Below are 27,951 nucleotides of genomic sequence, written 5' to 3' on the forward strand. Positions count from 1 at the left end.
GAGCAGGGGCCACGCCCACCAATGTTTCTTTGGCCTTCAAGTGCAGCACAGTGCTGGGAACCCAGGGGTCTTAATGAACGAAAATCAGTTATTCATGGTGAGTTACGCTGCATAAGAAACCACACCAAAACCGAGTGACTTAAAAAAGCAGCTTTTATTAAGCTCACAGTTCTACAGGTCGGCAGTTTAGCCTGGGCAGTTGTGCTGGTCCTGGTTAGGTTCTCTCACGCGTCCGTGGTCAGCTACGGGTTGGCTTTGTTGATCTTTGCCGAGCACCGTCACATGACCGAGGTCTCAGCAGCAGTGACAGCTGGGCTGACCGACGCTGATCCAGGTGGGTTCCCATCCTCCAGCAGGCCGGCCCAGGCTTTTTCTCATTTTCTCATGCCAGAGGCAGTCGTCCTGCGAGAAAGTAGAATGCACCTGACTTCCTGAGGCCCGGGCTGGGGAACCGGTAGACTGTCCCGTCTACGACATCCAGTTGACCAACGCAAGTCACAAGGCCGGTTCGGGGTTCCCATGCAATGGGTGGGGGACAATAGACTCTACCTCTGGATGGGAAGAGCTGAGTGTCACATCGTGAGAGGTTTGGATACCGAGAGGTAAGAACAACCGTGGCTGGTTTTGCAATCTGCCATGCCAGTTGGGCCTTATAAAGATCGAGTCCGCCCACTTTAATGATTATTAGATTCTATGTCTGACGTAACCAGGAGCTTCTAAACTTGGATGGAAATTTTGGATGCATCTGATTTCCTTTCCCGCGTCCTTTCTCCGTTTCCTTGGCATCCGGTGGCGGGTGCTGACGTTCTCCTTCTCTGTGTCCTGAGAGGTGAAAATGGCATCAACTTTCCCCCACCTGAGGGTTTCCAGAAGGCAGAAATCGAGCAAATGAACAACATCAAACGCATCTCTCGGGTCCTTGGCGTGTGCGCCAAGATCCTGTTCTCCAGGATGTCTGCTTTGCTCCCAGCCAGATCTGGATTGTGGGCCTGGTTCCCAAGTACACCCTGTGCCCTGCTTTTGGACGAGTGTGGAGGGAGAGTTTAGGGTAGATCCTAGGGCCCCTTGCCTCCCGGAAACTTGCTACGATGGGGGTTAAGGACATCTCTCTGTGCTGTCAGCTTGTTTTACTGTTTCCCAGCACTTACTACAACGAGAATGTATCATTTATTAATGTGTGTCCTTATGGCCTGTCTCTCTCCATAGAATGCCAGGGTTTTGTCTTTTCCGGACTGACCTCCGGCCTTCTGATGCCGAATGACGAAGGAGTACCCCAGGCCAAATGCTGGAGGGTGAGCTGCGAGAAGGACCGGAGCCTACCGGGCTGAGGGGAGAAGGCTTTCCGGAAGTGATGCTGGAGCTGACCCACTCGGACCGTGGGCTCCCTAGCACTGGAGTTTACGTCTGCCACACCGGGGCCGGGCGGAGAAGAACTGCTTGAAGTTTTTCTCGTAGGTGGGCAGGCTCTCTTTGAAACAGTATGCAGATTGCTTGTCACATTCGCAGGCCCTCAGCCCGCAGAGGCAGCCGACACCGAGACCAAGGGTACATTCACCTGCAGAGAAACCGAGGGTCACGGGGGGGGCGGCACACAGGCCCTGCGCGTCCTCAGAGCTCGTCTCGCATTCCCACTGTCTTGACATTTCACTTGTACGTCACAGGCATCAACTGCTTGAGACACCCAAAATGAAATGCTTGAGGCACATGCTCCCCCCACCCACCAAGTCCGTCCTTCGTCCACACTCTCGGCTCTGCAAATGGCACCACCTCCTACTCGAGCCAGAAAACTAGCAGCCCACCTCGATTCCTCTCCTCCTCTGCCGTTCCATATCCAGCCCCCCAGCAAGTTCCCCTGATTTCTCTACGTTTAAAATATTTCATGCTCTGCCCTCTTCCCTCCAGCTTCTCGGCCACCACCCCCTTCCCTTGTCATCGCCAGCTCTTCCTCCGTAATGGAAGGAAATAAACGGAGACTTTCCTCAAACGTTACCTGGAATTAGGTTTGCTCTCCGGCTTGAAGCCCTACCGTGTTTTTCCTGCTCTTGGGGGAAGACACCCCGAATCCTCGCGGCAGACTCCAAACGGCTCACCGTGACCTGGCCCTCGCCAACCTCTCCACCCTCGTTGGCCCTCACTCTGCCGCCGTTACCCTGCTCCGAGCACGCGGGTTTCTTTCTGTCACACGTCTTGCTCGGTCTCGTCCCAGGGCCTTTGCACTTGCCATTTCATCCCCCGTCTAAAACACGTCCCTCCCGGATCTTCAAGGGGCCGGGTCCATCCCGCCCCTGGCGTCTTGGTCAAGTTTCCCCTCGTCGGAGAGGCTCTCCCCGGCCACCAGATCTGAAGCTCTCTCCCGCCACGCTGCCTCTCGCCCCTGCTCATTCCATTCACTGCCCCTTTCATCGCCGATACTTCTCTTATTTGTCCGCTGGCTTGTACTGTCTCTGACCCTCAAGAGAGAGGGCAAGCTCCTCGACGCTGGGACTTCTCCTGCCTTGTCCAGCGCAGTATCTCCAGCATGCGGAACAACTTTGGGCACATAGTAGGTGCTCAGCAGTCATTGAATAAATGAATGAAACCTCACGGGCCTTCGGGATCCAGTGTCTGCCCTTGGGCCAAGTCACGAGCAGATGGGAATCTTTTATCCAGTAGTCAGAGCTCTGTGTGTGTGTGTGTGTGTGTGTGTGTGTGTGTGTGTGTGTGTCTAAGGCTTCCTCTTCCTAGATAACCCCACCCCGGTTCCACTCTCTTCGGAGGGTTGGGGTAAGAACGCGAGGCAGCCAGACTCCTGGTTTGCTGAGCTTGGGCCAGTTAGCTTCAGTATTCTCACTTATAAAACGGTCATTTAAAATAATGGTGTCAGAAACAAGTAACGGTCTACTTCACGGGGTCGCTGTGAGGACTGTCATCGTCGCTGATGACACACGGAGAGTGCTCTATGAACGCCTGTTATTATTGTGAGGATGTTCCCTTAGCTTCACATGCGGGGGAAAAAAGCCCTCTTAAGGTGGACCCAGTGCTGGCTACAGTCTGTTTGCTTGCCTTTCTCCCTCTCTGAGGTCCGTGATTCCAGCCGGAAGCTGTCCTCCCACATCTCCCTAGAGACTCGCTTTCTCAAGACGCGTCGACACCTGCTCTGTGGCTCAGCTGCGCCTCTCCGTGCGCCCTCGTGAAATGTGCCAGAGTTGCTCGTGCCTCTGGTTCTTGGTTCCTGCTGCCTGGATCCCCTTTACGCTCACATTCCCTGTTCTCCATCTGTGAAAATCCTTCACGATCCATCAAGCCCCAGCACCCCCCAGACACTCCCTTGAGAGTCCCCATGCACATCCACGTCCAGGACTGTCACTTTGGCTGTCCTCTGCATGCCCCTTGCTCCCCTTCCCTGGGCTGCCACCCAGTGTTCTGAAGGAGTCCACCTGGTCTACAGCTGGTCCCCTCAGGGGACAAGGGCTACTTGGGCACAGGGCCCCGGCCCATTCGACCTTGCTCTCCTCCCAGAAGGGCCTGGCCGCACATGATGTCACTTACTCAGGCGCCCGTCTCCCTGGAAACCAGAGGCGAGCCCCTCCCACCCTGCCTCGGCTCCCTCCTCTTTCTTGTCCTTCTCGGTTTCTGTCGAGCTCTTTGTCTCCCGTTCCTTTCTTTTCCATCTCTCCTTTCTTCCATCTCAATTCTTCCTTTCTCTCATATCTCTCTCCCTGTCCTGCTTTACCTTCCAATCCTTTCCAACGCACGGAGGGTAATCCTCTCCTGACAATCAGTTCTACTTCTAAAAGGCTTGGCCCAAGTTCCCAGGCCTCTGGAGCCGATGGTCTTCCAATTTACTTCTGGGGAAATTGAGGCACGAAGAATGTAACTGACAGCGTCAGGCTATTCTTTCTCATTCCGTTAAATAGGTTCCACAAAGGGGACAAAACAAGAAGGCCCGCCTCCCCGCCTATGGCCAACCCGGGTGGCCCGCCACACCTCGAACTGTCCGCGCCCTGGGCCTCCGTCCTGGTCTCTGAGGTCTCTCCCTGGGTGCCCTTGCGCAGTCTCAGGGCTTTGAGTCCCCCTTGAGCACTGATGACTCTCCAGTTCTCATTCCAGCCCGGGCGTCTCCCCTGAGCTCTGGACTTCAACATGCCTGCGTCCGCGTGACTTCCCCCTCGGCTGTCTGACATGCACCTCAAACTCGGTCTGGCTCGCGCCAAGCTCTTGCTGTGTCTTCCTAGTCTGTTCTTCCCCCATCTGCACAAGCCCAGTAGACGACACCATCATCTACGGCTGCTCAGGCCGAGCCTCTCGGGTTCAGCCTCTTTCCTTCACACCCTGTGTATAATCCATCAGGAAACAGGTCCTGACAATTTGCCTCCAAACACTCCCAGCATCTGACGCTTCTCTCCGTCTCTGCTTCATCACCCTGATGTCCCCTACTGTGACTTCTCCCCAGTGCTACCGACACGGCCCACTGATGGCTCTCCTTCTTTCCTCCCTTGCTGCCCAGCTTCTCACACAGTGGCCAGACAGATCTTTCTAAAGCAAAATTAGCACTTATTACTCCCTGCTCCAAAGGCAATTGAAGTGGAAGGCCAGCTCTTTATCCCGTCCCCCCATCCCCGAGAGACTGGCCTTGTCTGAGGCCCAACCTCATCTCCCCTCCTTCCCGTCTCCTCTGCTCCTACCACCCTGGCCAAACGCCACCTCCTTAGGGCGGTCTTGCTCGGCCACCTAGAGTAGCCATTCTCCCCTCCCCCTTGCCATTGTTATTTTTTTTAGCTTGTTGCCTTGTTTTAGATGCTTTGAGCCCTTGTCGCTATCTGAATGTATCTTTACTTTTGAATATTTCATGGTCTGTCTCCCTCCCTGAACATGGGGAGTTTGTCTATTCAATGCAGATCTTCAGCCCCGAGCATGCAGAAAACAGGACCTCACTGCCGGCTGCCCCACTGCCTGGACTTACACTCTGTGGGGCAGTGAAAGGTGCGCATCCCAAGAAACGGGAAGCCAGGTCCTTGGTCCAGACTTGCCGCCTATATGCTTTTGGATCTCAGGCAAGGTTTCTTCTGTCTAAGCCTATGCCTTCAGCTCTCAAACGGGGTAAGAGATATTTGCATTGACTCTTTCATGAGTATTTTTCATTCACTCACCCATCCAACAAACAGGTATTGAGTTCCCAACATGGGTCTGGCCTTTGGCTAGGATCTGAGGATATAAGTCTGAGCCAGTGAATCCCACATGGCATAGCTCCAGGGGCTCCCTGTTCTGTGGGTTCTATAAGAATGAGCGCCCCCCCCCCAACAAGATGGGCTTGTTCCCTATTCTCCTGGAACTCACATTCCAGCTGGGGAGAAAGTTGATGCAAAAATAAACAAGGTAATTAATTTCAGGTCTAGACAAATGCTAAGAGGGAAAAATGGTGATGTGTCAGTGAGTGGAGGTGTGTGAGGAATACATTCAGTAGTAAAGGAGGAAGACGTTTGCTAACTACGGATTCCGATGGCTACCATGCTCACCGTCCCCCTTTGGCAGAGGGAGAAGCCAGAGGCTCTGAGATGGAGGAGACAGCGGTACTGTTGGCTGGAACCCGGTCTCTGCCTCCACCACTAGGCTCCGCCCTGCACAAGATGAGCATGCTTGTGTGGGTGGAGGGGGCTGTCACCACTGGCTGATCTTAAAGTCCCTTGCAAATGCCAAGTACTTATGTAAGCTCACTGAAGGAGGGATAACAACCTCCCAGGTTGCCCGAGGGCCGCCTTCCCTACCCTGCAAATTGGCCCCAGGGCTGGGGTTACAGGCCTTTCTCTGCACTGATGCCCAGTGACATTTAGAGACGTGGACAGGCCAAGTTGTTTTTCTTCTTTCCCTCCCCTGCTCACCAACTGCATCCCAGAGCAGCCACTGGTTGCTAAGCAACCTGGGACTAGGGGTGGGTGCAGGATTTCAGAACTGGAGGCTGGGGAGGCAGTTAACCCTTGCAGGGCGGCTCTTTGGACTGCGGTGTGACTGGGGGTGGGGGAGAGCTTTTGTTCTGCAAGGCTTTCCCGACATTAGCTGGAAGGGATGCAATGCAGAGGAGATGCTTCAAAGGCATCTCTCAATAGTAGTAAAGAAAATCCCAGGGCCTTTTCACAAGGTAAAGGGGAAAAGAAAACTTAGATGAAAAAAGCAACCTCGACTTCTAAAAGGAAGCGCATTACCTAAGCACCTGCTATGGGCCAGAGCCTTTAGTCGGGTTACTTTAGTCGACCCTCACAGCGACCTTATGAAGTGATTATTATTATCTCCATCTTACAGATGGGGAGCCTGAGGCCCAGGTGGTTGTGCAATTACCTGGCTTGAAGGGAGTGACGTTGGGATTTGGACCCAGCTCTTCCCGACTGCACAGCATTGCTCTCTCTGGGCCTCTTAGCGGGGTACCTATTGCTAAAACAGAAAGATCTGGGGCAACACAGAGGAGCAGACTCCCTTTGCCTTTCTTCGCCCTCTGGGCCAAGGCTGAGCAGCCTGACAGACGTGCTACAGACAGTAAGACTCGCATTCGTGTGAGCCCCTCAATTTCCATCACCTCCCCCCAACTCCCCTTCCACTGGGGGAGGGCGGCGTGAGGCAGGAGCTCTAGCTCTGGGGTCAGACGATCTGGGCCCAAACCCCAGCTCTTCTTTCTCTGCCTGTGACCTTGGCCATCTCACTTAACCTCTCTGAGCCTCAGGATCCTCCTCGATAATGAGGAGAATAATGCTGACCTTAAAAGTTTATCACGGGGGTTCCAGGTGCCATCGCAGATGCTCGTAACCTGCAGTTATTGTTACTGTACCTGTTTTATGGATGAAGAGACTGAGGCCCAGGAACCTCAGGCCAGGCAGTGTGTTCAGCCCACTGGGAAGACTTCAGACACCGGCATTTTACTCTTGCTTGTTACTTGACTCAATTCCTTCTCCTATCTGGGCCTCAGTCTTCCCATCGCGAAAATAAAGGGTTGGTCTCAATGGTTCCTAAGGGCACTTTTGGTTCTGGAGAAGGCCACCCTGTGTCTGCCTCGAGGCCTCAGCACATGTCAGCAGCAGACCCAGGATTAGAACCCAGATCACCCTGCTGCCAACCCAGCTCCTGGGAGGTGAAGGTGAAGACGACAGGGGTCAGCCTGGTGCTCACCGGCTGGGTCAGCCGAGGAGAGGGATGCTGATGTCCTGGTGGTGATGGGGAAGTGTCCCCCAGGCTAATGCCCTGGGCGGGTCTCTGGTCAAGTTTCAGGAGCAACTGAGCACCACTGCCTGGCCAGGGGCAGCATTTGTGGAAAGCGCAGCCCAGGCCATGAGGTTCCGGTCCGGCCACCAGCCCCCGCCTGCAACCACCGAGCCTGTGCCAAGTGGAGGATGTTGCCGCATGCCACCTCCTGGGACTCCAGCCTCTGCCCCAGGTCACTCACTCTCCTCCATCGCCTCCATCTCCTGGGGTCCTGCACTGCGGCTCTGATCCTGATAAAGGAGCAGAGTGCCCATGTGACGCCAGCCCGCAGGGGACGAGGGCAGAGACTCAGTATGGGCCTGGGACTACCGTGCGGGAAGGTCCTTTGCACCTACTGGAGTTCCGGTTCCCTCCTGAGAGCACCTCTCCCCTTGTTCCTGGGTCCCTGTGCTTTATGGGGATATCAGAGGAGAGAGCTCCTTGAGTATATTTTTCACTAAAAGTGATGCCTTTTCAGCCATGTCACAGTGATCCTTGACATGATAGATGTTCAAGGTCGAGATGAAAAGAGGTGAGAAGAAACCAGTGAGAAGAAAGCAAGACCATGAGCCAGGTCGAGAAGGAGTCACATTTGTTGCATGTCCCGTCCATCGCCACCCAACAGCCAGGTCTGCACCGAGCCCCTCTCACCCTCCCGGGTGCGGGGCTTAGAGGGATGGGAGGAGATGGTCAAAAACTGGGCCTCTGATCTCCAGGGCGCATCATATGCCACAGTAAACAGGACTTTGGGGGCGGCCTCCTCTGGACCCCCCTCATCTGGCCCTACGCTAGGCCTCGATCCCGTCCCATCTCCTGGACGTGGCCTTGGGACTTCACAGAAGAGACCATTTGTTTTAAGCCAGAGTGTGGCTATTGCCAGGCAGCCTCAACACAAGGGAAAAAGGGGGTTCCCTCCCCACTGACAGTGTGCGTGGGGACTGGGCACCACGAGGCTGAGAAGCAGACCCAGCTAAAGCCGCCTCTCCAGTGGCAGAGGTCTGAGGCGTTTCGGGTCTCTGGGCCCAGCGGGACCACACGGTCCTAACTCGTGGTTCATCTTGTGTCCTGAGCTGAAGTGCTGGGTCAGGAGCCCCAGGGAGCCCTGGGAGGTGAGCACTGAGCCCCCCGGATCTCAAGGGGAAGAGGAGGGTGGGGGAGGTGGCGGGTCCCTGACCTGGGGAGGAGACATGAACTCCAAGACACACTGGCTGCTGTGAACAAACAAACACACGTGGGGAAGAAAGGGGTTTCCGCGGCTCCCCAGGCCAGGAAGGGGGCGAGCCGCACACTCTCAGGGGCTTCCGAACCACTGGCTCCACTGGCACGAGTGGCACCCACAAGGAGCCTCTGGGCAAATGCCCTCAGAGGTGCTGCCCTTTACACCCAACTTGCCCTACACATGCCCACACCCCAGCAGCCCCGGACATCCCCCAGGATGTCGGGAGCCACTCCCCACCCACGGAACCCTCGGCACTTGCCCGCTCTTGTCCTTTCCCCTCTTCTCTGAACAGCCTCGACGACGTGCGAGTCCCCCGCGGCACCTATCACAGTGCTGGGCACGCAATCGCCCTTAACGAATATTTGTTTGACTGAAAGACAGCTGAGTTGCTTTGTGAACACACGACAGACACAAGGAGGGATGTTCCCAGCAGCAACACCTGCCAAGAGAAGCTGCAAAGTTCAACTCAGCTCGTCAACGGCTTTTTACTGAGCACGTACTACGTACATACCCCGGCTCCATGCGCCCAGCGTGTGCTGCGTATAGCTGTGGGCAGGAGCAACCGGGGAGAGACAAAGCCGGGACTCTCTGCTTCTCGGAACTGCCACCTTCCATCTCAAAGCACTTGGGAAAAATCTCACTTCCTACATGTTCTCTGGGCCCGTGAGGAGGCAGACATTAAGGGAAGGGCCAGCCAGGTTCAACGACGTTTCCCCAGAGAGAGGCTACTCACAGGCCACGGTGCCGTTGACGATGCGGAACTGGTAGCTGCTCAACACGGGCTGACAGCCGAGCTGCTTCAGCTTCTCATAGCAGCAGTCATGTGCCAGGCAGCATCTGGGGGCCAGACGAGAGGAGATGAGGGGCTGTGCCTGGAGGCGGGCCCTGGGGAGTCAGCTGGAAAGGACCATCTGCCTCCTCCTCTGTGCAAGAAGGGCCTGAAGGTGGGGACGTCGATTCTAGATGATATTGAAGATAATATAAATAACCGCTCACATGCAGTGAGCCCCGTCTAGTACCCATCTCATCAGCTCTCACGGTAACCCTATGCAGTGCAGTCGCTGTCACCAGGTCACAGGGGAGGAAATGAGATTCGGAGAGGTGAAGTTCCCGAAAGCAGACGGCTAGAAGATGACAGACCCAGGACTCGCTCAGCTCTCGCTCGGTCTGCGTACTCATTCATTCACTTCATGGCTTTTTACTGAGCACCTACTAGGTGCCAAGCACCATGATGGTCTCTGAAGAGACAACTGTCAGCAAACACAGACATATATCCTTTAGTTCTTGCTCTCATGGTGCTCGGTTGGCCAGGGGCAGAAAGGGGATAATATTGCAGGGGAGGAAACCGCTGAGAAACAGTCTCTGCTCCCTTCCTCAGCCAGTGGGGGAGAGGCAGGAATGCATAAACCGGGGACCGAATTCTAAAGCGTGTCTGGCTGATGCCCTGAGCCGGATGCTTCGGTCTTCCCCTCTCCCCACCCCAGGGTGCAAGCAGGATCTCTGCCGTCTGTCACTTTTCCTGAATAGTGTTAGATGTCTCATCAGCCTTTGAACTTGGACAGGGGAGGCACGGAGCATCTCAGCGCCCGAAAGCTGACGTTGCCGCCTAGTCGCTCGTGCCGTTGGGCTTTGCCACGGGCTTCGTGGGTCCTCACTGTTGGCGCCTGTACATCACTGGGACAGGCTGTCCTGGCCACTTGCTGCGAGGATTAAATTAGGTCCCGATGCAGATCACCAATCCCATTGCTCAGCACTCAGCACTCATCAGGGTCAGTTTCCCTCCAGGGCTCTGGGTCCTTCCAGCTGGAACGTTCCATGTCTCATGAGCCCAACCCAGAGGAATTGCGCTCCAGGGGTGATACTTCAGACCCCGCCAAGGGGACGTGTTTATCCAGGGCGGGTGGAAAGCGGCAAGGAACATTTTGTTGATTTCTTCCAATGAAACGGCACACGCACTGCGCCGCTTGCTCCCTCCCGTCCCTTGGCCGGATTGCAGCGACCTCCGCTTTTCCTGGGAACTCACACTCCCCACCCCCATCCTCGGAGCAGGCCTGGCAGCCAGGTTTGTGCCGTGTGACCTCATCCAGATGGACAAGTTTTCCAAACTGGGCCACCGAGATGCTCTCTCCCAGGATATGGAGTTAGGCCTGAGGGACTGCAGGTCGATCCTGCTGCGCCTGGAATCCCAACAACTGGGCAACTGGGAGAAGATCACATTTGCTATGAGGACGGAGCACTGAAAAATGTTCCTAGAGCTCTGAGCAGGACTGGCTACGTGGTTTGCAAGTCCTGGTGCAAAACAGACACAGAAGAATTTCAAGGTGGCAACCGCAGAGCACGTACTAGGCCTTAGAAATGCACAAGCCACACGGTTCAGGAGGAGTCCAGTCCTGGCCTTGGGTTCCTCCAAACCTCCCTCCAATTCCCATACAGGTTTCATTTGTTTGTTTTGTTTTGTTTTAATGCTCGACTGATTTGGTTTCTATGACGTTGCAATGCGAGGGTCCCAATACTTTCTCTCTCTCTCTCTCTCTCTCTCTCTCTCTCTCTCCCCGCGCATGAATCTCAAGGCAAATTAAACGACAGGAGAGCTTAGCGCCTCTGCACTCACCTGTCGGTGTCATCCACAGGCGTCCCTTTGCCCCCCAGCCCACAGTAGCAGCCATATCCGTAATAGGAGAAGAAGGCGCTCCGCCCGGTGATGTGTTTGACCATCCTCTGAAACTGCCAGAAGCCGCTGTGAGTGGGGGCCAGCACTGCCAAGGAGAAGATGAGGAAGAAGGAAAAAAAAAAAAATGCAATGGGAGCAAGGCCACCTGCTTGCTCTCTAACTGGAGTGCTTTGCATTCGTCCCATCAGGAGACCCTGGAGTGCAGTGGGTGCGCATATCTGTATGCTGGGATCGTAGGCCCCTTTAATGGGGAAGAAGGTCAGATCAGATCCACCGCATCACACAGCTAGTTTCTTGCTGGCCCAGGATGAGAACTCAGGTTCCCTGCTATTCAGAACAGTACCATCAACTACAGCCTTCCCTTAAAAACAAACAAACAAACGAACAAAACAAAACAAACAAACAAACAAAAAAACTGCCATCCTAGGCAGAAACACCCTCAGGTCTGATATTAAACATTAAGAGGAAAAGTTCAAAGACAGAAATGCCAGTCCCTACAAATATCACAGGGCATTTACAATTTTACAAAAGAAACAAAATACTTAAGAGGCAGAAAACATGCTCCCAATCTGTTTTTTTTTTTTTTAATGGCAAATACACATGGACTCAGCAATTATTACTCCTAAAAAAAAAAAAAAAGTGTGGGGGCGGAGAATGTATAGAGATGTTCACTGCAGCATTATGTGTGATATCAAAAAACTGGGAACTACTCATATATTCACTGACAGGGACATGATAACTAAATGATGTCTTGAAAACTTCTTACTTTTAATAGCAATCTATCCAGGCAATGGGATTGAGGAAGTAGATGGAGAGAAAAGCAGGCAACATTTATTTGTTTTATATACTTTTGTGCTGTCTGATTTTTTTTTTTTTTTACAATGAAGATGTATTTCTTTTCTACTAAAATGTTTTAAATGTGTGTGTAAAGGTCCAGAGGATGCATTCTTAAGTCTTAAAAGTGGTTGCATCTTGGGTATAGGAAAAGGATTGGGGCCAGGGAAAATGAGAAGGGGCTTTATCTTGTTATTTTATGCTCGTTTTATTTCTTTAATTACAAGCATGTGTTAATTTTGCAATAAAAATAAAACAAAACATAAACTTGAAGAAGAAAAATGGAGACAGAGCGTTTTGGGAAATGTTCCCAGGAAGCTTCCCATCTCACACTGTGGTTTTAGATGTCTTGTCACAAAGCACCATGGAGGGGCCAAAGCCTGAGTGTGGTCACTGATGCCCAAGCAGCCCCAGGGGAGAGGGCGAGACCACACTCGGGTGCTGGTATTCAGGGTACAGCACAGGGGCAGAAATGGTCCTTCCTGCTTATGGGTCCCCCACACCACGATCTTGAAAACTGTAAATTCCACCATGGACTAAGACAACATAGGAACCGCATTTTTGACATTTTGACTTAGGGACCCAAAAGTCAGTGTTCCACAGTTGAAACAGGTTTTAAAAATGAATTTGGACAAATATCTACACAACTAACCAAACCAAAAAGTCAAAGAGTTTTCCAACATAACTAACACTGTTTCCTAGTACGTTCTTTTCACTTTGCAGAGGTATGCAATCCGATCTCCTGGTACCACAACTTACAATTACCAATTATTCACCAATAAATCACCTTTTTGACTGGAAATAAAATTGTTCCTAAGTTAGCTAGATATATATGTGTGTTTTTGTTCTGGACTCTGTGGGACTTTAAATGAAAGACTCCTGAAGGGGATGTATGTGCTAAAAAATGAGTCAAATGTCCACTTTCTTAGCAAATGGTTTTAACCTTTGGTTTCCCTGGAAGTTTTATGAGATCCCAACACTGGGAACAGACCATTTTGCAGAAGAAACAGAAGCAGGAGGACTTTGGTGGGATCCCATTCCACTTGATTCTCTTTTGAGTGACATCCGACTTCCCCTCACTCTATGCCACCTCAGGTGGGTCCGCCCCAAAGACACAGACACACAGACAGGAGGACAGCCCCTTAGAGCTCCCCTAGCTGCTCACTACTCACGGCAGGAGGCGAAGACCGCGAGGACGCCAATGACCTTCATTCCCAAAGAGACCAGAGGGGCGCGGTATCAGGATCACAGCTTCCTCTGCTCTCAAAGGGTCTGCCAGCTGAACTCCTGTTCAGGGAGGAAATGACCAAAGTGAGGAGAGTCCGCGTGGGCGCAAAACCCCAGGCCTTCGAAATCCCTCAGTGAAAGGCTCAGAGCAAAGCGATCATTTTTCAGACCTAATTACCTCTGAATATGATACTCTTTCTGGTATTTAGACCTAAATATAAAGATAAAAAGGCATCAATTGTTTGAAAAGTGCAAGTGTTTTTCTTTTTTTAAGATTTCTTCTTTGAGGACACTATCCCTTCATCTCATTCTTCTTTTGAGGAGTCAGTATTTCCCCTCTTCCCAAATTTTAAAGGTATAAATGTGCTTCAGAATGGAAATTCAATGCGGGAAAATCAATCCTAATTTGCATGGTAGTTCCGCCCACCCTGTTCTCCTTCCTGGATGCTGAAGTATCTCATTCATAAACTTGGCCCCTCCATTTCCTCTTCTTACAGTGAGACTAAAAATACCTATCCGTCATTTCCAACATTCGTTAAGAAGTTACTAAATGCCTATTCACAGAGGCCGGGACATGGAAGCAACAAAGTGTCCTACGATAGATGATTGGCTAAAGAAACTGTGGTACATACATACAATGGAATATAACTCAGCCTTAAGAAGAGATGAAATACTACCATTTGTGACAACATGGATGGACCTCCAGATGATCATGCTAAGTGAAATAAGCCAGACAGAAAAAGTTGAAAATCACATGATATCACTTCTACAAACCTAAAAGCAACAAATGAACAGGACAAACAAATAAAGACTCATGGTCATGGACTATGGACTAGTGGTTACCAGAGGACTATACACTAGTGGTTACTAGTGGGGTGGGGGAGGGGGGAGGAGGTACACCGTATAAAGGGGGTCAAATATAAAGTTTGGGGAAGGGTGAAGTAGGTAAAAGGGATCAAATATATGGTAGCTGAAGGAAACTGGACTTTGGGTGGTGAACACACAATAGAATATACGGATGTCAAATAATAATGTACACCTGAAAATTATGTAATCGTATTAACCAATGTTACCCCAATAAACTTAATTTAAAAAAAAGAAAAGAAATTACTAAATGCTGGGAGCTGTGTTCTCTAAAGGTTTTGTGGGTATTCCATTATTTATATTTAATCCTCAGAAAAACCCGAGAGGCTCTATTATCATTTTAGAGATGGAGAAACCGAGGCCCAGAGAGTTTGAACAACTTCCTTGCTCTCACATAGCTCCCTACTGCACAAGCTTGTGGGGACCCACTGAAATTATGCAAGTAAAAGGGCTTTGTACTCTAAAACACTGTACCAGGTAAACACACCCTTCCTATTCCTATTAGCAATGGTAATGGCGCACTTCCCACAGGATGACAGGGGAGAATGTTGGCTCGGCGTCCCATGTCCTCATGGGGAGCAAGCGGTCAATAAGGCTCTTTAAATTACAAGTGGTCTTTAGACGCCCATAAAAACTCAGGCGAACTCTGATAACGTCAAGACCTGGAGTATGAACAATAGCTCAGTTGAGCCCAGAAGATTTGGCAGGTAAGGGCTTTGGCTAGAGTTACACTCCGAGGCAAAGTTTCCCAGGAAAACTTCTAAACGGGGGTCCTGATAAAGACCGCTGGGAGAATTAGTCAGGCGCCTTTGCTATTTTTGCCCTCTTCGGCAAAATTCTGGTGGATGCTGCGAGGCTGGGCCCTGACCAGGCCTGGTCCCAGCCAGCCTTCATTTCAAATGCTGCGCAGTTGTTTCTAAATTAGGTTCCATCTCTACAGGCTGGCTTCCTTTCTCGCTTTGAGTCTGAAAAAAATAATTGTGTAACGGTTTAGTCCACGAGGAAGAGACTCACATCTTTCAAATGAGCAGGTGACTGCACTTTTGAGAGACAAAAGAGCCTGGGTGCATTATTGGTAATGAAATGGCATGGATTCTTATGAAGTATCAACTATGTGCAATTCTAATGAGACAAAATTCTGGCCCAAAGAAGGCTTCTGAGCAAGCTGGAGAGGCCACATGGGTAAATACAGAGCAATATAGACCAAAAGCCCCAAGCAGGCAGAAACTCTACATGGGGGCCTCCATTGTTTCTGGAATTCATAGTACAGTCTTCAGCAGGGCCCCTCTTCAGAGTTTGGAACCTGCTCCTGACCCTCTCACTCACTGAGAAATGCCTCTGCTGCAGGGAACTGTCTGGCCCAAGGTTATGGCCCCTCCTGGTGATGGGGGTAGGAGTAGCCCCTGGCCAATGACTGGCTGAGGTGGTGATTTAAAGGGCCATCTCTTGTCTCCTTCAGGACAGTTCTGAAAAGCCATCTCAGCCCCAGAGCTCCCTGGATGACCAGCTGAGGCCTTAGAAACTGTCTCTATATGTCGGCTTCTCCCTCTGTGGGTCAGCTTCTCACTCTCCCCAATCTTGCCTTACTCACTTTCTGACAGCTGTCTCCTAAAAGCCTCCCTGCATGGACCTCTGCATCTAGAGTCTGTGTCCACGGAGGGGTACCTAAGCCCAGGTAGAGTGATGAGTATTGCTCTAAATGCCTCTGAGTTTAGAGGAAGGAGCAATGCACTCACTTCCAGTCATCTGTGAGTCACTGAGCTAAGGGCTGTACCTACTCAAAACACAGCTAAGAAAACAAAACAAAAATGACCTGAGCATCCAAGCAGATGTCACGAAGCTATTATTTTGGACACAGTTCTAGCAAGACATCCTTTTCTCAGACCCAGAGTTGAACAGGAATTAAGCCTGAATGGCTGCTCTTAGTAGGAAGGCAAAGAAGGGTGGGGTGGGGGGAGGTAATTAAATCTATAACTGACCAAGCCTGCGAACCTGGGGCCATTGAGCGTAGTGGCAGATGGCGCTAGCTACATCAACAGTATTGCACCTGGAGCACAATTATTGACTTTGTGTTGCCAAGAAAAAGTTGCATTTTGCAAGAGACTGCACAGGTGAAGTGCAAATAACTGGATTCTTTCTCAGAGAAGAGGTGGAAGCAGGGATCCATCACTTCCTGACAGAGCCATTTATGCTACCTGAACCTTCGTTTCTTCATCTGTAAGGTGGAGACAATGACCCTGCCCCCCCCCCACACTCTTGGAATGCTGGCCAGAGTCAACAAGCTCTTGAAGCTGAAAGCACTTGGTCAACAGTAGTCAAGGGCAATTGCTGTGTTTGATATGTTCTGCTTAAGAAGATCAGGAAGTAGACAATACTTTTCTTTTTTTTTTTTTTTAACATTTTCCAATAAAATGGGGGAAATAATAAAAGAACTGTAGTATTTCAAGGGGTAAGTTTTCATTATCCAAAACTTCATCTGCAGGTCTCCTCGTTAAGCTGATTCATCAGGAGGCATGACCAACGGTGCCAGCCCATTGGCTTCTCTACCAGAGCATCCACCACTTCACCTTCTGTTTGAAGGTTATCCTTGATCTTACTTGACACGTGTAATGAGATCAAGGACAGACAGAGTAAGACACTGGGTAGTGACTCCAAAACCTAGGATTGGCTAGTTCAGAAAGAGACCAAATGCTCTTTGCGGACAAGTTGCTAAGAAACCAAAGCTCCTGTCTTTAGCCCAGCCCCTGGATGAGGTCATTTAGACTTCAAGCCAGATAGCTTTGGGGGCACCGATTGGCGGCTTGCTGGATCTCTCAGTAGACAACCCAGCTGTGGAACCAGCATCGTTATCATCATTAGTTTAATTCCCATTTGCCAAGCGGCTCATAACCTGCTGAAGGAGATGTGCGCCGTTAGATGAAAACAATATGATAATGAGCATTAACCCGCCCCAAGCATTCACCACGCGCCAGGCACTGTGCTAAGCCTCTCTCTCATTTCCCCATCACAGCAATCCCGTTCTGATCATCTCCATTCTGCAGATGTGGAAACTGAGATCCAGAGAAGTCAAGACAGTTATCTAAGGTCCCCCCACCAGCTAGCAAGTGGTGGAGGCAGGGTTCAAACTCGAGCCTTGACTCCAGAGGCTACGCTTATGACTCCTACCACTGGTGCCATCGGCGGGCCCAGGTAAAGCGCCGCGCAGGAACGCTGGGCGGGAGGGGGGCTCTGGCGTGGAGTGGGCTTTCGAATCAGCTGGACGGGGGTTTTCAAACCTCTCTGCCAGGGGCCCTCAGGCTCAGCTGTTTTCTAATGCTGTCGCTGCGGAGGAGAGCCATGAGATCCGAGGGGCCGATCTAGTGAGGGTGTATGGTGCCATGTCAGTTGGGCGGGTTCCACTACTAGACCAAAAGGGACCCGAGAAAAGGTGTTCTGGAAAGACCTTCACGAAAGAGGTGACTTTGAAGATGGGCCTTGAAGATCAGTAAATTTGGATTAACGTCAGGGAAGGGTGCGAGATGGAGTAGGCATGAGCGAAGACCCTGAAGATGAAAACTCTGAGGGCCCATTCAAGAAACAGGCTGGCTGCAGCCCGGGGAGAAAGCTGGGGAGTAGAGGGAACCATGGCTAGTAAGGATGCTGAGTCTCCCTGTGAGCTGGCACGGCAGTGACCTCTGGCCACATTACTGAGAACCCACTTTACACGTGCGCATTACAAGGTGTGTCCTTTGCGGGCGCCCTCTTTAAAGAAGGACGGGAGACAAAGGCAGCAGAGCCAGCTCTCTCTTTAAAGAGCGGGTGGGCACAGAAACGGACTGGCCAACTGCCTTTCCTTCCCTCCGGCCTCCCTCTCATTTCCTGCTGTGCATTACATGACACCGGGGAGCAAAAGGCACATACTGACGAATATTAAACAGACCTGAGGGGCAAGCACCATTTCACTGCAGGCGCGTGCGCACGCACGCGAGCGCGCGCGCACACACACACACACACACACACACACGGGGGGGGGGGTGAGAAACCCATCTGATTTTCCAAAAGATTGCATAATTCTTAGGTGATATTAAAATAGCTGATGAAGAATCTACTTTAATCTTTTTTGGGTGGGCGTCGAAGGGCTGAAGAGCATTGCTTAGTTATTTCTGACAAAATCATTTACAAGAATAAGCCACCGGCACCAAGTTGCAAACCCATCAGCTCCTAAAACTGCCACCTCCTGCACCTTCTTGGTGCCTCGGATGCCTCCCTGGATGTCCAGGAGGCCTGCTCGGCCCGGGCTCCCACCAGCAGCTCCCCGGAGCAAGCACTTCCTTTATGAGATGGACCGAGACACCACCGCTGTAAAGATCGCCGCCACCTTTGCAGGCCCCAAAAAACTTCCTATGGGTGCCAGTCACTTGGCACAGAATCGTGTCCAGCCTGTGCCTGCTCTTCCGCCACCCTAGGCTCATACTGTATTGAAAATAATCCGATTTGTAACACTTTATAGGTACGTGAGGTATCTTCTCGAACAAACTGTGAACATCTTGAGGAGGCTGGAGTCACCGTTCACATTGTAACTTGTTCTACGAGGCTGGGATAGACAAGATAGCAAATGTTTTGCTGCAAGGCTAGGCAATAAATCCTATTTTTTTCTAGTGATAATAAAGTTCTTGAATGTCCGCTAACATTATCGTCTAATAACATAGTTGCTAAATTATCCATCTGCATATTCCAAGAGTCTAGAATAGGGCCCAGCAGACAATAGTCCAGGACCCCTTCTGACATTATCTTAATTCCACTGTGGAAGAAAGACTTTATCAATTCAATTGGGTTCTGAAGGATAAGTGAACGCTAGGTTAAGGAAGGGGAGGAGGCGTTGGGGGGGGGGCGGGTTAGAGAAGAATCTTCTAGGCAGAGGGAACGGCAGGAGCAAAGGCCTGGGGTGTGTGTACCCGTGCGGCCCTGTGGCAGAGAACAAACGGGTCCCTTCGCATCAGGACCGGAGGGACACGGGAAAGCAAGGAGACAAAAGCAGACGGGTTTGTAGGCCTGATGGCACGAAGCCGAGAACATTTCCATTCGACGGCTCCTATTTTCTCTCTGAAGAGAGAAGTTTACCTTCTGAGTAGGAAGAGGGAGGGGAAGAGGCGGGAGGTTTCAGCAGAGAGGACAGGGTTGGAAATAGCCACTGAGCAGAAAGGACACAGAACTGAGCTAGAAAAGATAGAAGGATTTCTGGGTAGGGTTCAGGGCCCCGCCAAAGACCACGCATTTCCCTTACATCGCTGTAATGTGGCCGGTCACGATTTCTTCAGTGCCTGGGTGTCAGCGGACTGACTGGGGTTTCATCAAGTAGGAGTGATGGAGAGAGAGCAGGACAAAGGTACGGAGAGGACTCTTGCAAGAAAATGGCTCAGGTAATGGACCAGGGACTCCGCAGGACCAGGGAGAAGCAGGTTGCTAGGCAGGGAGCAAGCAGACAGGCCATGGGCTGGAGTCTCAAGATGTTCAAGGACAAGAGTGGTAGAAGCGAGGACAGGAGTTGCTGGAAGCGTAACAGGTCTTGGTCAGGAGGCTCAAAGCAGGTGCAGGTGCAGTTGATAAGGAGGTTCCAGGTGTGGTCGAAGAGTGGGCGGCAAATGTGGAAATGAGGGCATCAAAGACCTGGTGTTGAAAGAGTTGCACCCGGGAAAGATAAGGCAGACAGGTGGTTCCCGGCTCAAAGGAATGCCTAAAAGCAGCCACGCAGACTCCAGGGTTCCCAGAAAGCAGTCAGTCCAGCAGCTTCATCTGAAAACCAGGTGCACTGACAAGGTCACCGCCTGACCCAAGGTCACGAAACTGGCTTAGGGCCGGCGGACTGCCTCCCCCGCCACCAACCCCACCCCCGTCCCTCCCCCTCCCCGCCCCTGTCCCCTCTCCCAGGGCTCTCTTCCTCCTGGATGGCCTCTCCCCTAGGAGATGGGGAAACCAGGCCAGAGAGGTGAGGAAGAGAGAAAAAAAGGAGGCAGGTGAAGCCAGGACAGGTGCCTGGTTGCATGCCCAGCCTCTGTCCTGAGGCCATGCCCCCACCCCATCGCACCCCACCCCAGACCAGGCCCATTCCGGCCAGACCCGCCAGACCGGAAGCACGTGGCCCCCCACCCGCGCGGTTGCCCGGGAAACCAGGGCTGTTTACCAGTGGACTGAGCCGGAAAGATAGCGGCGGATGGAGCGGAGCAGCGAGGTGAGCGCACCGCTGGGCAGCCAGACCCCCGCGGGAGCCCCGCGGGCCTGCCCGCCGCCACCCGCAGCAGAAAGGGGCCGGGAGAGGCCTCTGGAAGTATTCCCCCCAGGGCGGGTCTCCCTAGACCTGCACGGGGCAAACCCCGGTAGACAGGAGAGGGCCCCTGAGAGTAGTGGCTACTCGCCTGGGGCAGAGCCAGCCTGGCCAGAGCTCACCGTCGCTGTAATTGGACAACTCCCGGACTCTGAGGAAGCCGAGGGACCTAGGAAACCGCTGGGCCATGCCCTCTTGGCTGGGCAGTACGGATGGGGCACAGACCTACAGGGACAAAAGGACATCCCGTCAGTCACATGGAGAGACCGGAACCAGATCTGAGCCTCCCCCAGACCAGTGCTCTTTCACCAAGTCGACTCTCACTTTCTAGACGCTCTTTCCTGCCCCTCCCCCAAATCCCTCCTTCTGCGCTTAAGCTTGCTTCATTCTAGAGCTGTCAGTAGTGGGAATAACTGAGCCATCCCCCTCCGCCTACCCAGTCCCCTTGGAAGCATCCCCATTTCCTTTGCCAAACTTTTGATCGCTTGGTCACTTGTGGTCCAGTCTCTCCACTCCCCTCAAACGGGGCACTCCTGCATTGGACAGTGTATTCTAATCATTAGTCCTGGTTAGAACTGGGAATGGTACCAATATTTTCTCATCCTCAGGCCACCTACCATCTTTGTCGGTTGTTCTGAAAGCCTCAGGGGAGGGGTGGCGATTGGCAGAGAGTGCTATTAACTGATAAAAAAAAATGTTTATAAAAGACCAATTCGAATGTACGCATCCTCAGTACATACCAGCAGATGGTATGTGGGCGGTTGTATTTTATTGCGTTTATTGTAGTTTTCGATTTGGGTTTGCGAGGGAAACAGGGTGGACTGACCCTGTGGTGGGAGGTGGGCACCCTTGGGAAGTAAGAACATGGCTTGAGCTTCTATCAGATTTTCCTCTTTTCCGGTCGACTTGGTGATTAATCTGCAGGAATGAGCACCTGCCCTCTTGGCAACTCTGTGCAAACAGTTCTCGGTGTTTGTTTCCTGACTCCAGCAGGCCTCTGGGCTACGGCTTTTATGTTTAAGTAAACAGGCCACTTGCCCATTCAGCTGGCAGCTTGACGCATGCCTACGCCTAGATCTTGTCAAATCACTTTGCGGTTGAGCGTCTGCCAGGTTTGGAGGTGCTGGAATGAGCCACACGGGGATAATGATGGGTGCTGCAGAAGGCATCCTGGCCGGAGGTGGGCGGGCAGAGTTCAGGACCCAAGGTGTGAATAGGAAGGCACAAAGTTGGCCCAGGTCCCCAAACACCTGTTTTTCCCACGTCCCCTCCCCATGTGCTAGATACCGGGGAGAGTCGGTATTCCTGCCATGCGCCAGATGGTCCCAGCATTCGGGAGGAAGCGGTGGGTTATGAAAGCAGGTTCGATGGAATGGTTTTACCTGAAGGAGGTGTGAGTCTCTAAATAACCATGAGTGGGCTTATAGGAATTAGTCATAATTGAGGTTTTTCTCTGAGATAGCTCACAGTCATGTTATCTTATGACCAGGGTGGCTTGACTATGACACCCCCTGAACATGGATAATTATATAGTACCAAAAGGTAGAGAAAGTGCATGCACATAGTCAAGTTTTACTGTTAAAAATAATCCAGCAGGGAGCCTGGGCGACTTTTTCATCCAAGTTGTTAAGGAAGAGGTTTCTAAGTTACCAAACTTGCTGACAGTTAAACCTTCCCGAAGCATGTGTGGGAGTTGGAAGCCAAGTCTGTGATAATTCTGTAGAAGCTGTGGCAAATTAATAGCCATGCTGCAGGGAGTGTGGGGGGTGGGCAAGGAGGGGGAGCCGGGTTACCAGTTGAGCTTATCTTTGGCAGAACAGTTGGACGATTATGACCCTCCTCCTGCCATCCTGAGTTAGAGTGTAGCGCTGCTTAATTACAACTGAAAGCTTTAGAACCACACGAAAAGGGGGGCAGGGCGCACAGTTTTCACAGTTGATCAGAAAATAGATTAAATTAACAGAAGGTAGGTAGGTGGTTTTTTCTTTTTTTCTTTTCTTTTTTTCCCCCTTTTTTTTTTTTTTTTTTTTTTTTTTTTTTTTGTGACAAGGAGAAGACTCCTGAACTCCCAGCCACCAGACTGGGTGGAAAGGCCAGGGAGAGGCAGAACGGGGTGCGTAGAAGGACGCAGTCTGCGAGCGGAATGGAGCACACACAGGGGCCTTTTGGAAAGAGAAGGTAGCCCTGTTCGAGATTTTGACCTAGGACTTCAGGAGGATACAGGGATGTCGTGTTTTGTTCGGTTGTGGTTTTTAGTAGCACGGAAGGAACACCCCCCTCAGAGTAGACAGGAATGGTAATGGGCACGGAATGGCAAGGCTAAGGGCCTTGAGTTACCTTCTTTAGGACTGTGTGATGATGATGACTTGGAGTAAGATTAAAGTGTGGCGTTAGAAGGAATTTATTAGGAGGCATTTATTTCACGTTTTCGAGGCAATTTCAGTAGACAGTAGCTCATCGGAATCGACCTTCTGGCCTTTCTGTGCAGTGGGCGGGGCGGGCATGAGTCCTATGCTCAGCTGGTTAGGGTTGACTAGGAGTAGAACCCATGTCCCAGGGACACCCCGGGGAAGAGCTCTGAAGCAACAAGTAAGGTTTTTGGACCTCAAATAATGAAAGTACCAAACAAACAAAACTAAAAACAAAAGCAAAAAAACCCCCTCACCATTGAATTAAGTCCTTATTACGCACCAAGCCTGGTGCTTATGGCCTTACCTACGTTATTTCATATTACTGTCCTCATGTGACAGATAAAGAGACTGATGTTCGGAGGTGTTTAAACAACGTCTTCAGGGATATATAGCTAATTCTATAGATGAGGAAGGTGGTATACCAGAAGGGTGGAGCGATCGCCCTAAGGTCACGTAGCTAGCTGGCGGCAGAGCCTGAACTAGAACCCAGGTCTTATGACAGCGGGGCCCGTGTCCTTTACACCCAAACATGTCGCTTCTTGGGGATCGTGAGGCACTGGGAAGTTCCCAGAGGGCTGGGAGAGACCTGGGCAGCAGTCATGGTGCCAGTCGGGATTCAGAGGGTGACGGGGAGCCCAAGACATTGCAGTGTCCTGGGAAGGAGTAAGCAGGGATCGGGAGGAGGAAGTGGCGGTAACCGCGTTGGCGAAGGAGCCCCCAAGATGGGGAGGAGAGCGCAGAAGACCTGCTCTGGCGGTTGCGGGCCTGCATGGAGAAATGGCCACACCTCCCACCATGCTTCAGAACTCTGCTTCTGTGTGATTTCACAAGCACGTGTGAGCACCCCAGAGGGGAGAGAGGAGTACGGAAGCCCCCCCCCCCCCCCGTCCGCAAGTGTTTACAAAGCAGCTGGGGAAACAGAAACAGCAGGAGACAGAAGGTGGTAAGTGCTGGGGGAGACACCCAGCCTGGTCCTCAAAACAAGACAGGCGTCACCCACCCGGGCTCTGTTGCAGGCTCTGCCGTTAGCTGGCTGCGTGATCATGGGGCTCACATGTCTATAGAATTAGCATGTGTCCAGAGTCCCCTTTGGAGTTGGTCTGGGACAGAGTTTGGTAAATGGCGGCCCATGAGCCGGATCTGGCCCACAACCATGCTTTTGTGTGGCTTGATAGCTAAGAATAGCTCTTATACTTTTAAATGGTTGGTGGCAGGGAATCAAAGGAATATTTTGTGCCACATGAAAATTGTATGAAATTCAAATTTCCGTGTCCATACGTGAAGTTTTTTATTGGAACCCAAGTACACCTGATCATTTATATCCTGTCTGTGGCGACTTTCACGCCAAAAGAGCACAGTTGAGTGGTTGTGATGGACCATGTGGCCAGCAAAGCTGAAACTATGTGCTGTCTGGCCATTTACAGGGAAGGTTTGCGACCACTGCTCGAGACCCTGAGGTCATCCCCGTGAGTGCTGGCCAGTGGGCAGATAGCAATGGAGCCTCCCGCTCCTGTCCCTCCTCCACCTCTGGTGACAAAGTTAGGGCAGTGGGGGGATACTGCATTAAGTGATTTGTGCAGAGCCACCTAAACGAGGTTGAATGAAAAGGCAGTAAGAAGGAAAATGAAGTAAGGGCACGCTATGGGGAGATGGAAGAAGAGTAAGGAAAGGATTGAAGGAGAGATGGAAACGGGGGTCACAGAGGGTGGCTCGTTCCATGGTGAACCCTGGACCAGAGCCAACGACTGTCCCATGTTTCAGCGAACTTTCTACATGGAGTGCAGAGGGAACTCTGTTGGTCTGCCGCTCAGCTCCTGAGGGAAGCCAAGCCCGGTTTCCCCGTGTGGTAACTTAACAGGGCTGCTTTCACTCTTTTGAGCAAAGGCAGCCCCTGTAATGCTGTTTTGTGTGTCATTTATGGCCGTTTTTGTGCTCCGATGGCAGCAGGGTCAAGCAGCAGGAGCAGAGACCACATAGCTCCCAAAGCTGAAAATATTTACAGAAAAAGTTAGCTAACTATAACATGGCTTGTTCCGTCTCATCGTTCTGGTCTCAGCTTAAAGGCACCCCTCCTCCCATCAAGAATAAGAATTAGTCCCCACCCTAGTCACCCTCTGATGTAATACTTTATTTTCTTTATAGTAGTTATTACCCTTTAAAAAGATCTGTTTACTTGTGGGGTTAACACTTGTCTTTCCTCACTATAATAATGTAAGTGGACTTTGGTCCAGTGATATAGTCCACTACCTGAAATGAATGAATGAATGAATGAATTGCAGCTCATGTCCCTCTCTAAATGTCAGGAATCTAGAGAGAAAGTCCCTGGCACGCAGGGAGCGAATGGCTGAAATCCAGAAGTCCCAGGAAGCTTAATCCATGGCCTCCTCTCTTTCCTCCTGCTTTCTTAGGGGTCTTGAGAAGCAATGGCCACAGAAGCCCCAGTGAACATAGCCCCCAATGAATGCAGCACCGTTGTCGGCACGGCAGCTGACACCTTCATTTGGCAGCCAACCCCACTGAACATGCACGTCATAAGGCCCAAGTCCGCCAAGGGACGCACACGGCCGAGTCTGTGCAGACCCCAGGGCACGGGGGTGCGCTCTCACCGCACGGCATCCCCTCCGCCTCCAGCCATCCCCTGCGAGTCGCCAGGCAGCCAGAAACCAGGAGCCTGCGCGCCCAGATCTCCAAAGCAGGGAGCTCCCGATGAGGTCCCCGAGCTGCTGCAGCAGGTGCCCGTTGGGGCTTCCTCTTCCCTCAACAAATACCCGGTCCTACCTTCCATCAGCAGGAAGACCCCGGAGGAGGGGGCTGTGGAAACAGTCGCTAAAAAGGCCAGCTCGCTGCAACTCAGCAGCATCCGGGCTCTTCACCAAGAGGAGACTTGCACCATGAAGACAGGCAGAGAAGATCCCAGGGCTCCGGCTTGTTCCCTGGAGAGGAAACTCATCATCCAAAGCAGGAGTCAGAGCTCCTCCGGGGCCGGAGATCTGGAGGAACCGTCAGATCAAGAGCCGAGGCTGCTGCTGGCTGTCAGATCACCATCAGGACGAAGGTTCGTCCGTCATTTCCGGCCAACTGACGAATTGCAAACCGTTGTTGCTGTGGCCGAACACAAGAACAAGGCCACCTACCAACACTGCAGCATCGAAACGATGGAGGTGCCCAGGAGACGTTTCTCTGACCTCACCAAATCCCTACAGGAGTGCAGAATCCCCCACAAGTCGGTGCTGGGCATCTCACAGGAAGACGGGGAGGGGTGGCCCTGAGTCCACAGCCACCCAGCTGGGGTCCTGGGTGTCTGCGCAGGTATGTGCTCCGGTGCTGTGGCCTCTTGGGCAGGTGGTTCCAAGTGCCACGGGGACTTGGTGCATCTGTGATTCCTGGGACTCTCGTCTTCGCAGCATCTCCTTCGAAGCAGCGAAATTAGCACGTGCACCAGCCACACTACGAAGATTCTCTTCCCGTTGTCAAGTTCTCTGCTTCCCTGGGGTGAACTGGCACGTCACCAGGGCTGCTCCTAGAACAGCTGTGACCAAGCCTTCTCCTTCCCAGAGTGCTGGGTCCCTTCCGAAGCACCTGCTCGCCTTTTCAATGAACTCTCATTCTTTCGAAGCCTATGGGTTTGCCTTTCTGTATCTGATGCGGGATTAAACACTTCCCAGAGAGGATTCTAGCCTGGTAAATAACCAGGGTTCAGGATATGTTGATCTGGCATTTGTATTTCTTGCAAGCATCTTTAAGAAACAGGCCCCGAGCCTGTCTTGGAAGCGGCCCCTTTGCTGGGGCTGGGGTGTCTAGATTCTCTTGGGGGGGTTACTGTTTGCGTGACGTGGCTGTAGAGGAGAGAACCAGTCTTTTGCTGATAGAAATCCCCATTTCTAAAGCAGCCTGAGAGCTAGAAAGCAAATCACCTCCACAGCCATGGATTAGCCAGGAGTTACTTTTAAATAGAGACTGGCCAGGTTTACAACTTTTGGTAGCTCTTCTGTGTGTGCGGAATTCTTCCCAAACTGAGATAAACCCATGTTATCTGATTTCCTTTGCTTTTGTCACTAATAGAATCTTTTGTAATTGCACAAACTAACGATTTTGTACACGTTCGTGCTAAAGGCCGCCCTGGCTTATCTGGGTGTGGATCCGTCGTTTTATCTCCAGTTTCAGTGTCTTGCCTACTTCAGACACCGAAGCTCCAAAGGTGCCCTTGTTCTCCAACTAAGAATCTTCCTCCGGGCGGGGGCTGGGGGGTCCTTCAGTGTGCTGTCTCTTGCTATGTCTATGCTGAGCCACCGTGTGCCCAGATGTCTGGTTTGACCAGCATGAAGCACATCCGACCGCCTTAGCCTGTAGCTGTACCGCAGGCCAGTCTCGTCTTTCCAACTTTGGACAGTTCGCCAAAATTCTCACGTATTGTGAGTTCAGCTCGTCTCATCTGGATCCCCTTTAAGGCCAAATCACCACTCAGAGTTAGGGAAACTTGTCCTCCCCAGAGCTCGGTCATCACGAAGCCCTGATACGGACGCAGAGAAGGCAGGAGTTCGAGAAGCACGTCCCTGTTGCTCCCTCAGCGACAAGCGCATCTTGTGCACAGATAAGGGATGTGGTTGGAAATGTTACTTCCAGCAAATCGATACCTAGCCGTGGAGATCAGCGTCATTTCTTCTGAAGAAGGCTCACCTTGTCCCGACTGCATCCCGCACCCCTCCACGATCACTCTAGAATAGGTTATTTCTGAAGGTTTTGCAAAATTCCTTAAGACCATCAGCACCTGGTCAGCAGCTCCTTTAACTGCAAAGGTCAGCTGGTGCTTGCAGAGCCTTCGGCAGCTCATGCAGCTGGCCGTGTCTCCTAATTACCGGCCATGGCAGAAGGGACGGTGGGCTTGAGCCCGATACAGTACAGGCATCTCACCTCCCACCTGAGACTCAAGCACACAACTCTGCCTTTGATCTCCCAGGCTGGGGGAAGAGCCTCCTGCAAAAATCACACCTACTCTGTGGTAAGAATAAAAATCCCACCCACCTGGGACTCTGTAATTTCTCCAGGCAGGAAATCTTTAGCAAACATCAGTGAAATAGGGCATGCTTGAAGGAGTTAGAAGCGTCTGCAGTTAGGGGTTTGCTGCTGCTAGCGAGCTTAGAATTTTGGAGTGGTGAAGAAAAAAAAATAGAAGGCAAGAAGCAGAGAAATATTTTAGGATATGTGGATAAAGCTAGAT

At 51.7% G+C, this 27,951-nt stretch overlaps 2 protein-coding genes across 7 annotated transcripts; one reads left to right on the forward strand and one right to left on the reverse strand.

The window, feature by feature from the left end:
• On the reverse strand, nt 1-20,564 carry PLA2G2C (phospholipase A2 group IIC). 4 transcript variants are annotated; one of them, XM_016128411.2, is made up of 5 exons: nt 20,445-20,564; nt 13,103-13,217; nt 11,037-11,181; nt 9,159-9,262; nt 1-1,555 (listed from the first exon to the last, which is right to left on the reverse strand). In XM_016128411.2, the coding sequence occupies exons 2-5, from the start codon at nt 13,140-13,142 to the stop codon at nt 1,386-1,388; spliced, it is 459 nt and encodes a 152-aa protein (XP_015983897.1). In that variant the 5' UTR covers nt 13,143-13,217; nt 20,445-20,564; the 3' UTR covers nt 1-1,385. The 4 variants fall into 4 exon arrangements, 2 of the variants coding, with proteins under 2 accessions (XP_015983897.1, XP_036085369.1); XR_004953623.1 differs by lacking the exons at nt 13,103-13,217; nt 20,445-20,564 and having other exon boundaries at nt 1-822; nt 1,321-1,555; nt 11,037-11,288; XR_004953622.1 differs by lacking the exons at nt 13,103-13,217; nt 20,445-20,564 and having other exon boundaries at nt 1-822; nt 1,238-1,555; nt 11,037-11,288.
• On the forward strand, nt 19,966-27,951 carry UBXN10 (UBX domain protein 10). Of its 3 annotated transcripts, none has more exons than XM_016128409.2 (2): nt 19,966-19,986; nt 25,142-27,951. In XM_016128409.2, exon 2 carries the CDS (start codon nt 25,157-25,159, stop codon nt 26,000-26,002), a length of 846 nt encoding a protein of 281 aa, XP_015983895.1. In that variant the 5' UTR covers nt 19,966-19,986; nt 25,142-25,156; the 3' UTR covers nt 26,003-27,951. The 3 variants fall into 3 exon arrangements, with proteins under 3 accessions (XP_015983895.1, XP_015983893.1, XP_015983894.1); XM_016128407.2 differs by lacking the exon at nt 19,966-19,986 and adding an exon at nt 20,001-20,229; XM_016128408.2 differs by lacking the exon at nt 19,966-19,986 and adding an exon at nt 22,379-22,500.

Source organism: Rousettus aegyptiacus, unplaced genomic scaffold (assembly GCF_014176215.1).
Source record: "Rousettus aegyptiacus isolate mRouAeg1 unplaced genomic scaffold, mRouAeg1.p scaffold_m13_p_1, whole genome shotgun sequence".
Taxonomy (NCBI): Eukaryota; Metazoa; Chordata; class Mammalia; order Chiroptera; family Pteropodidae; genus Rousettus; species Rousettus aegyptiacus.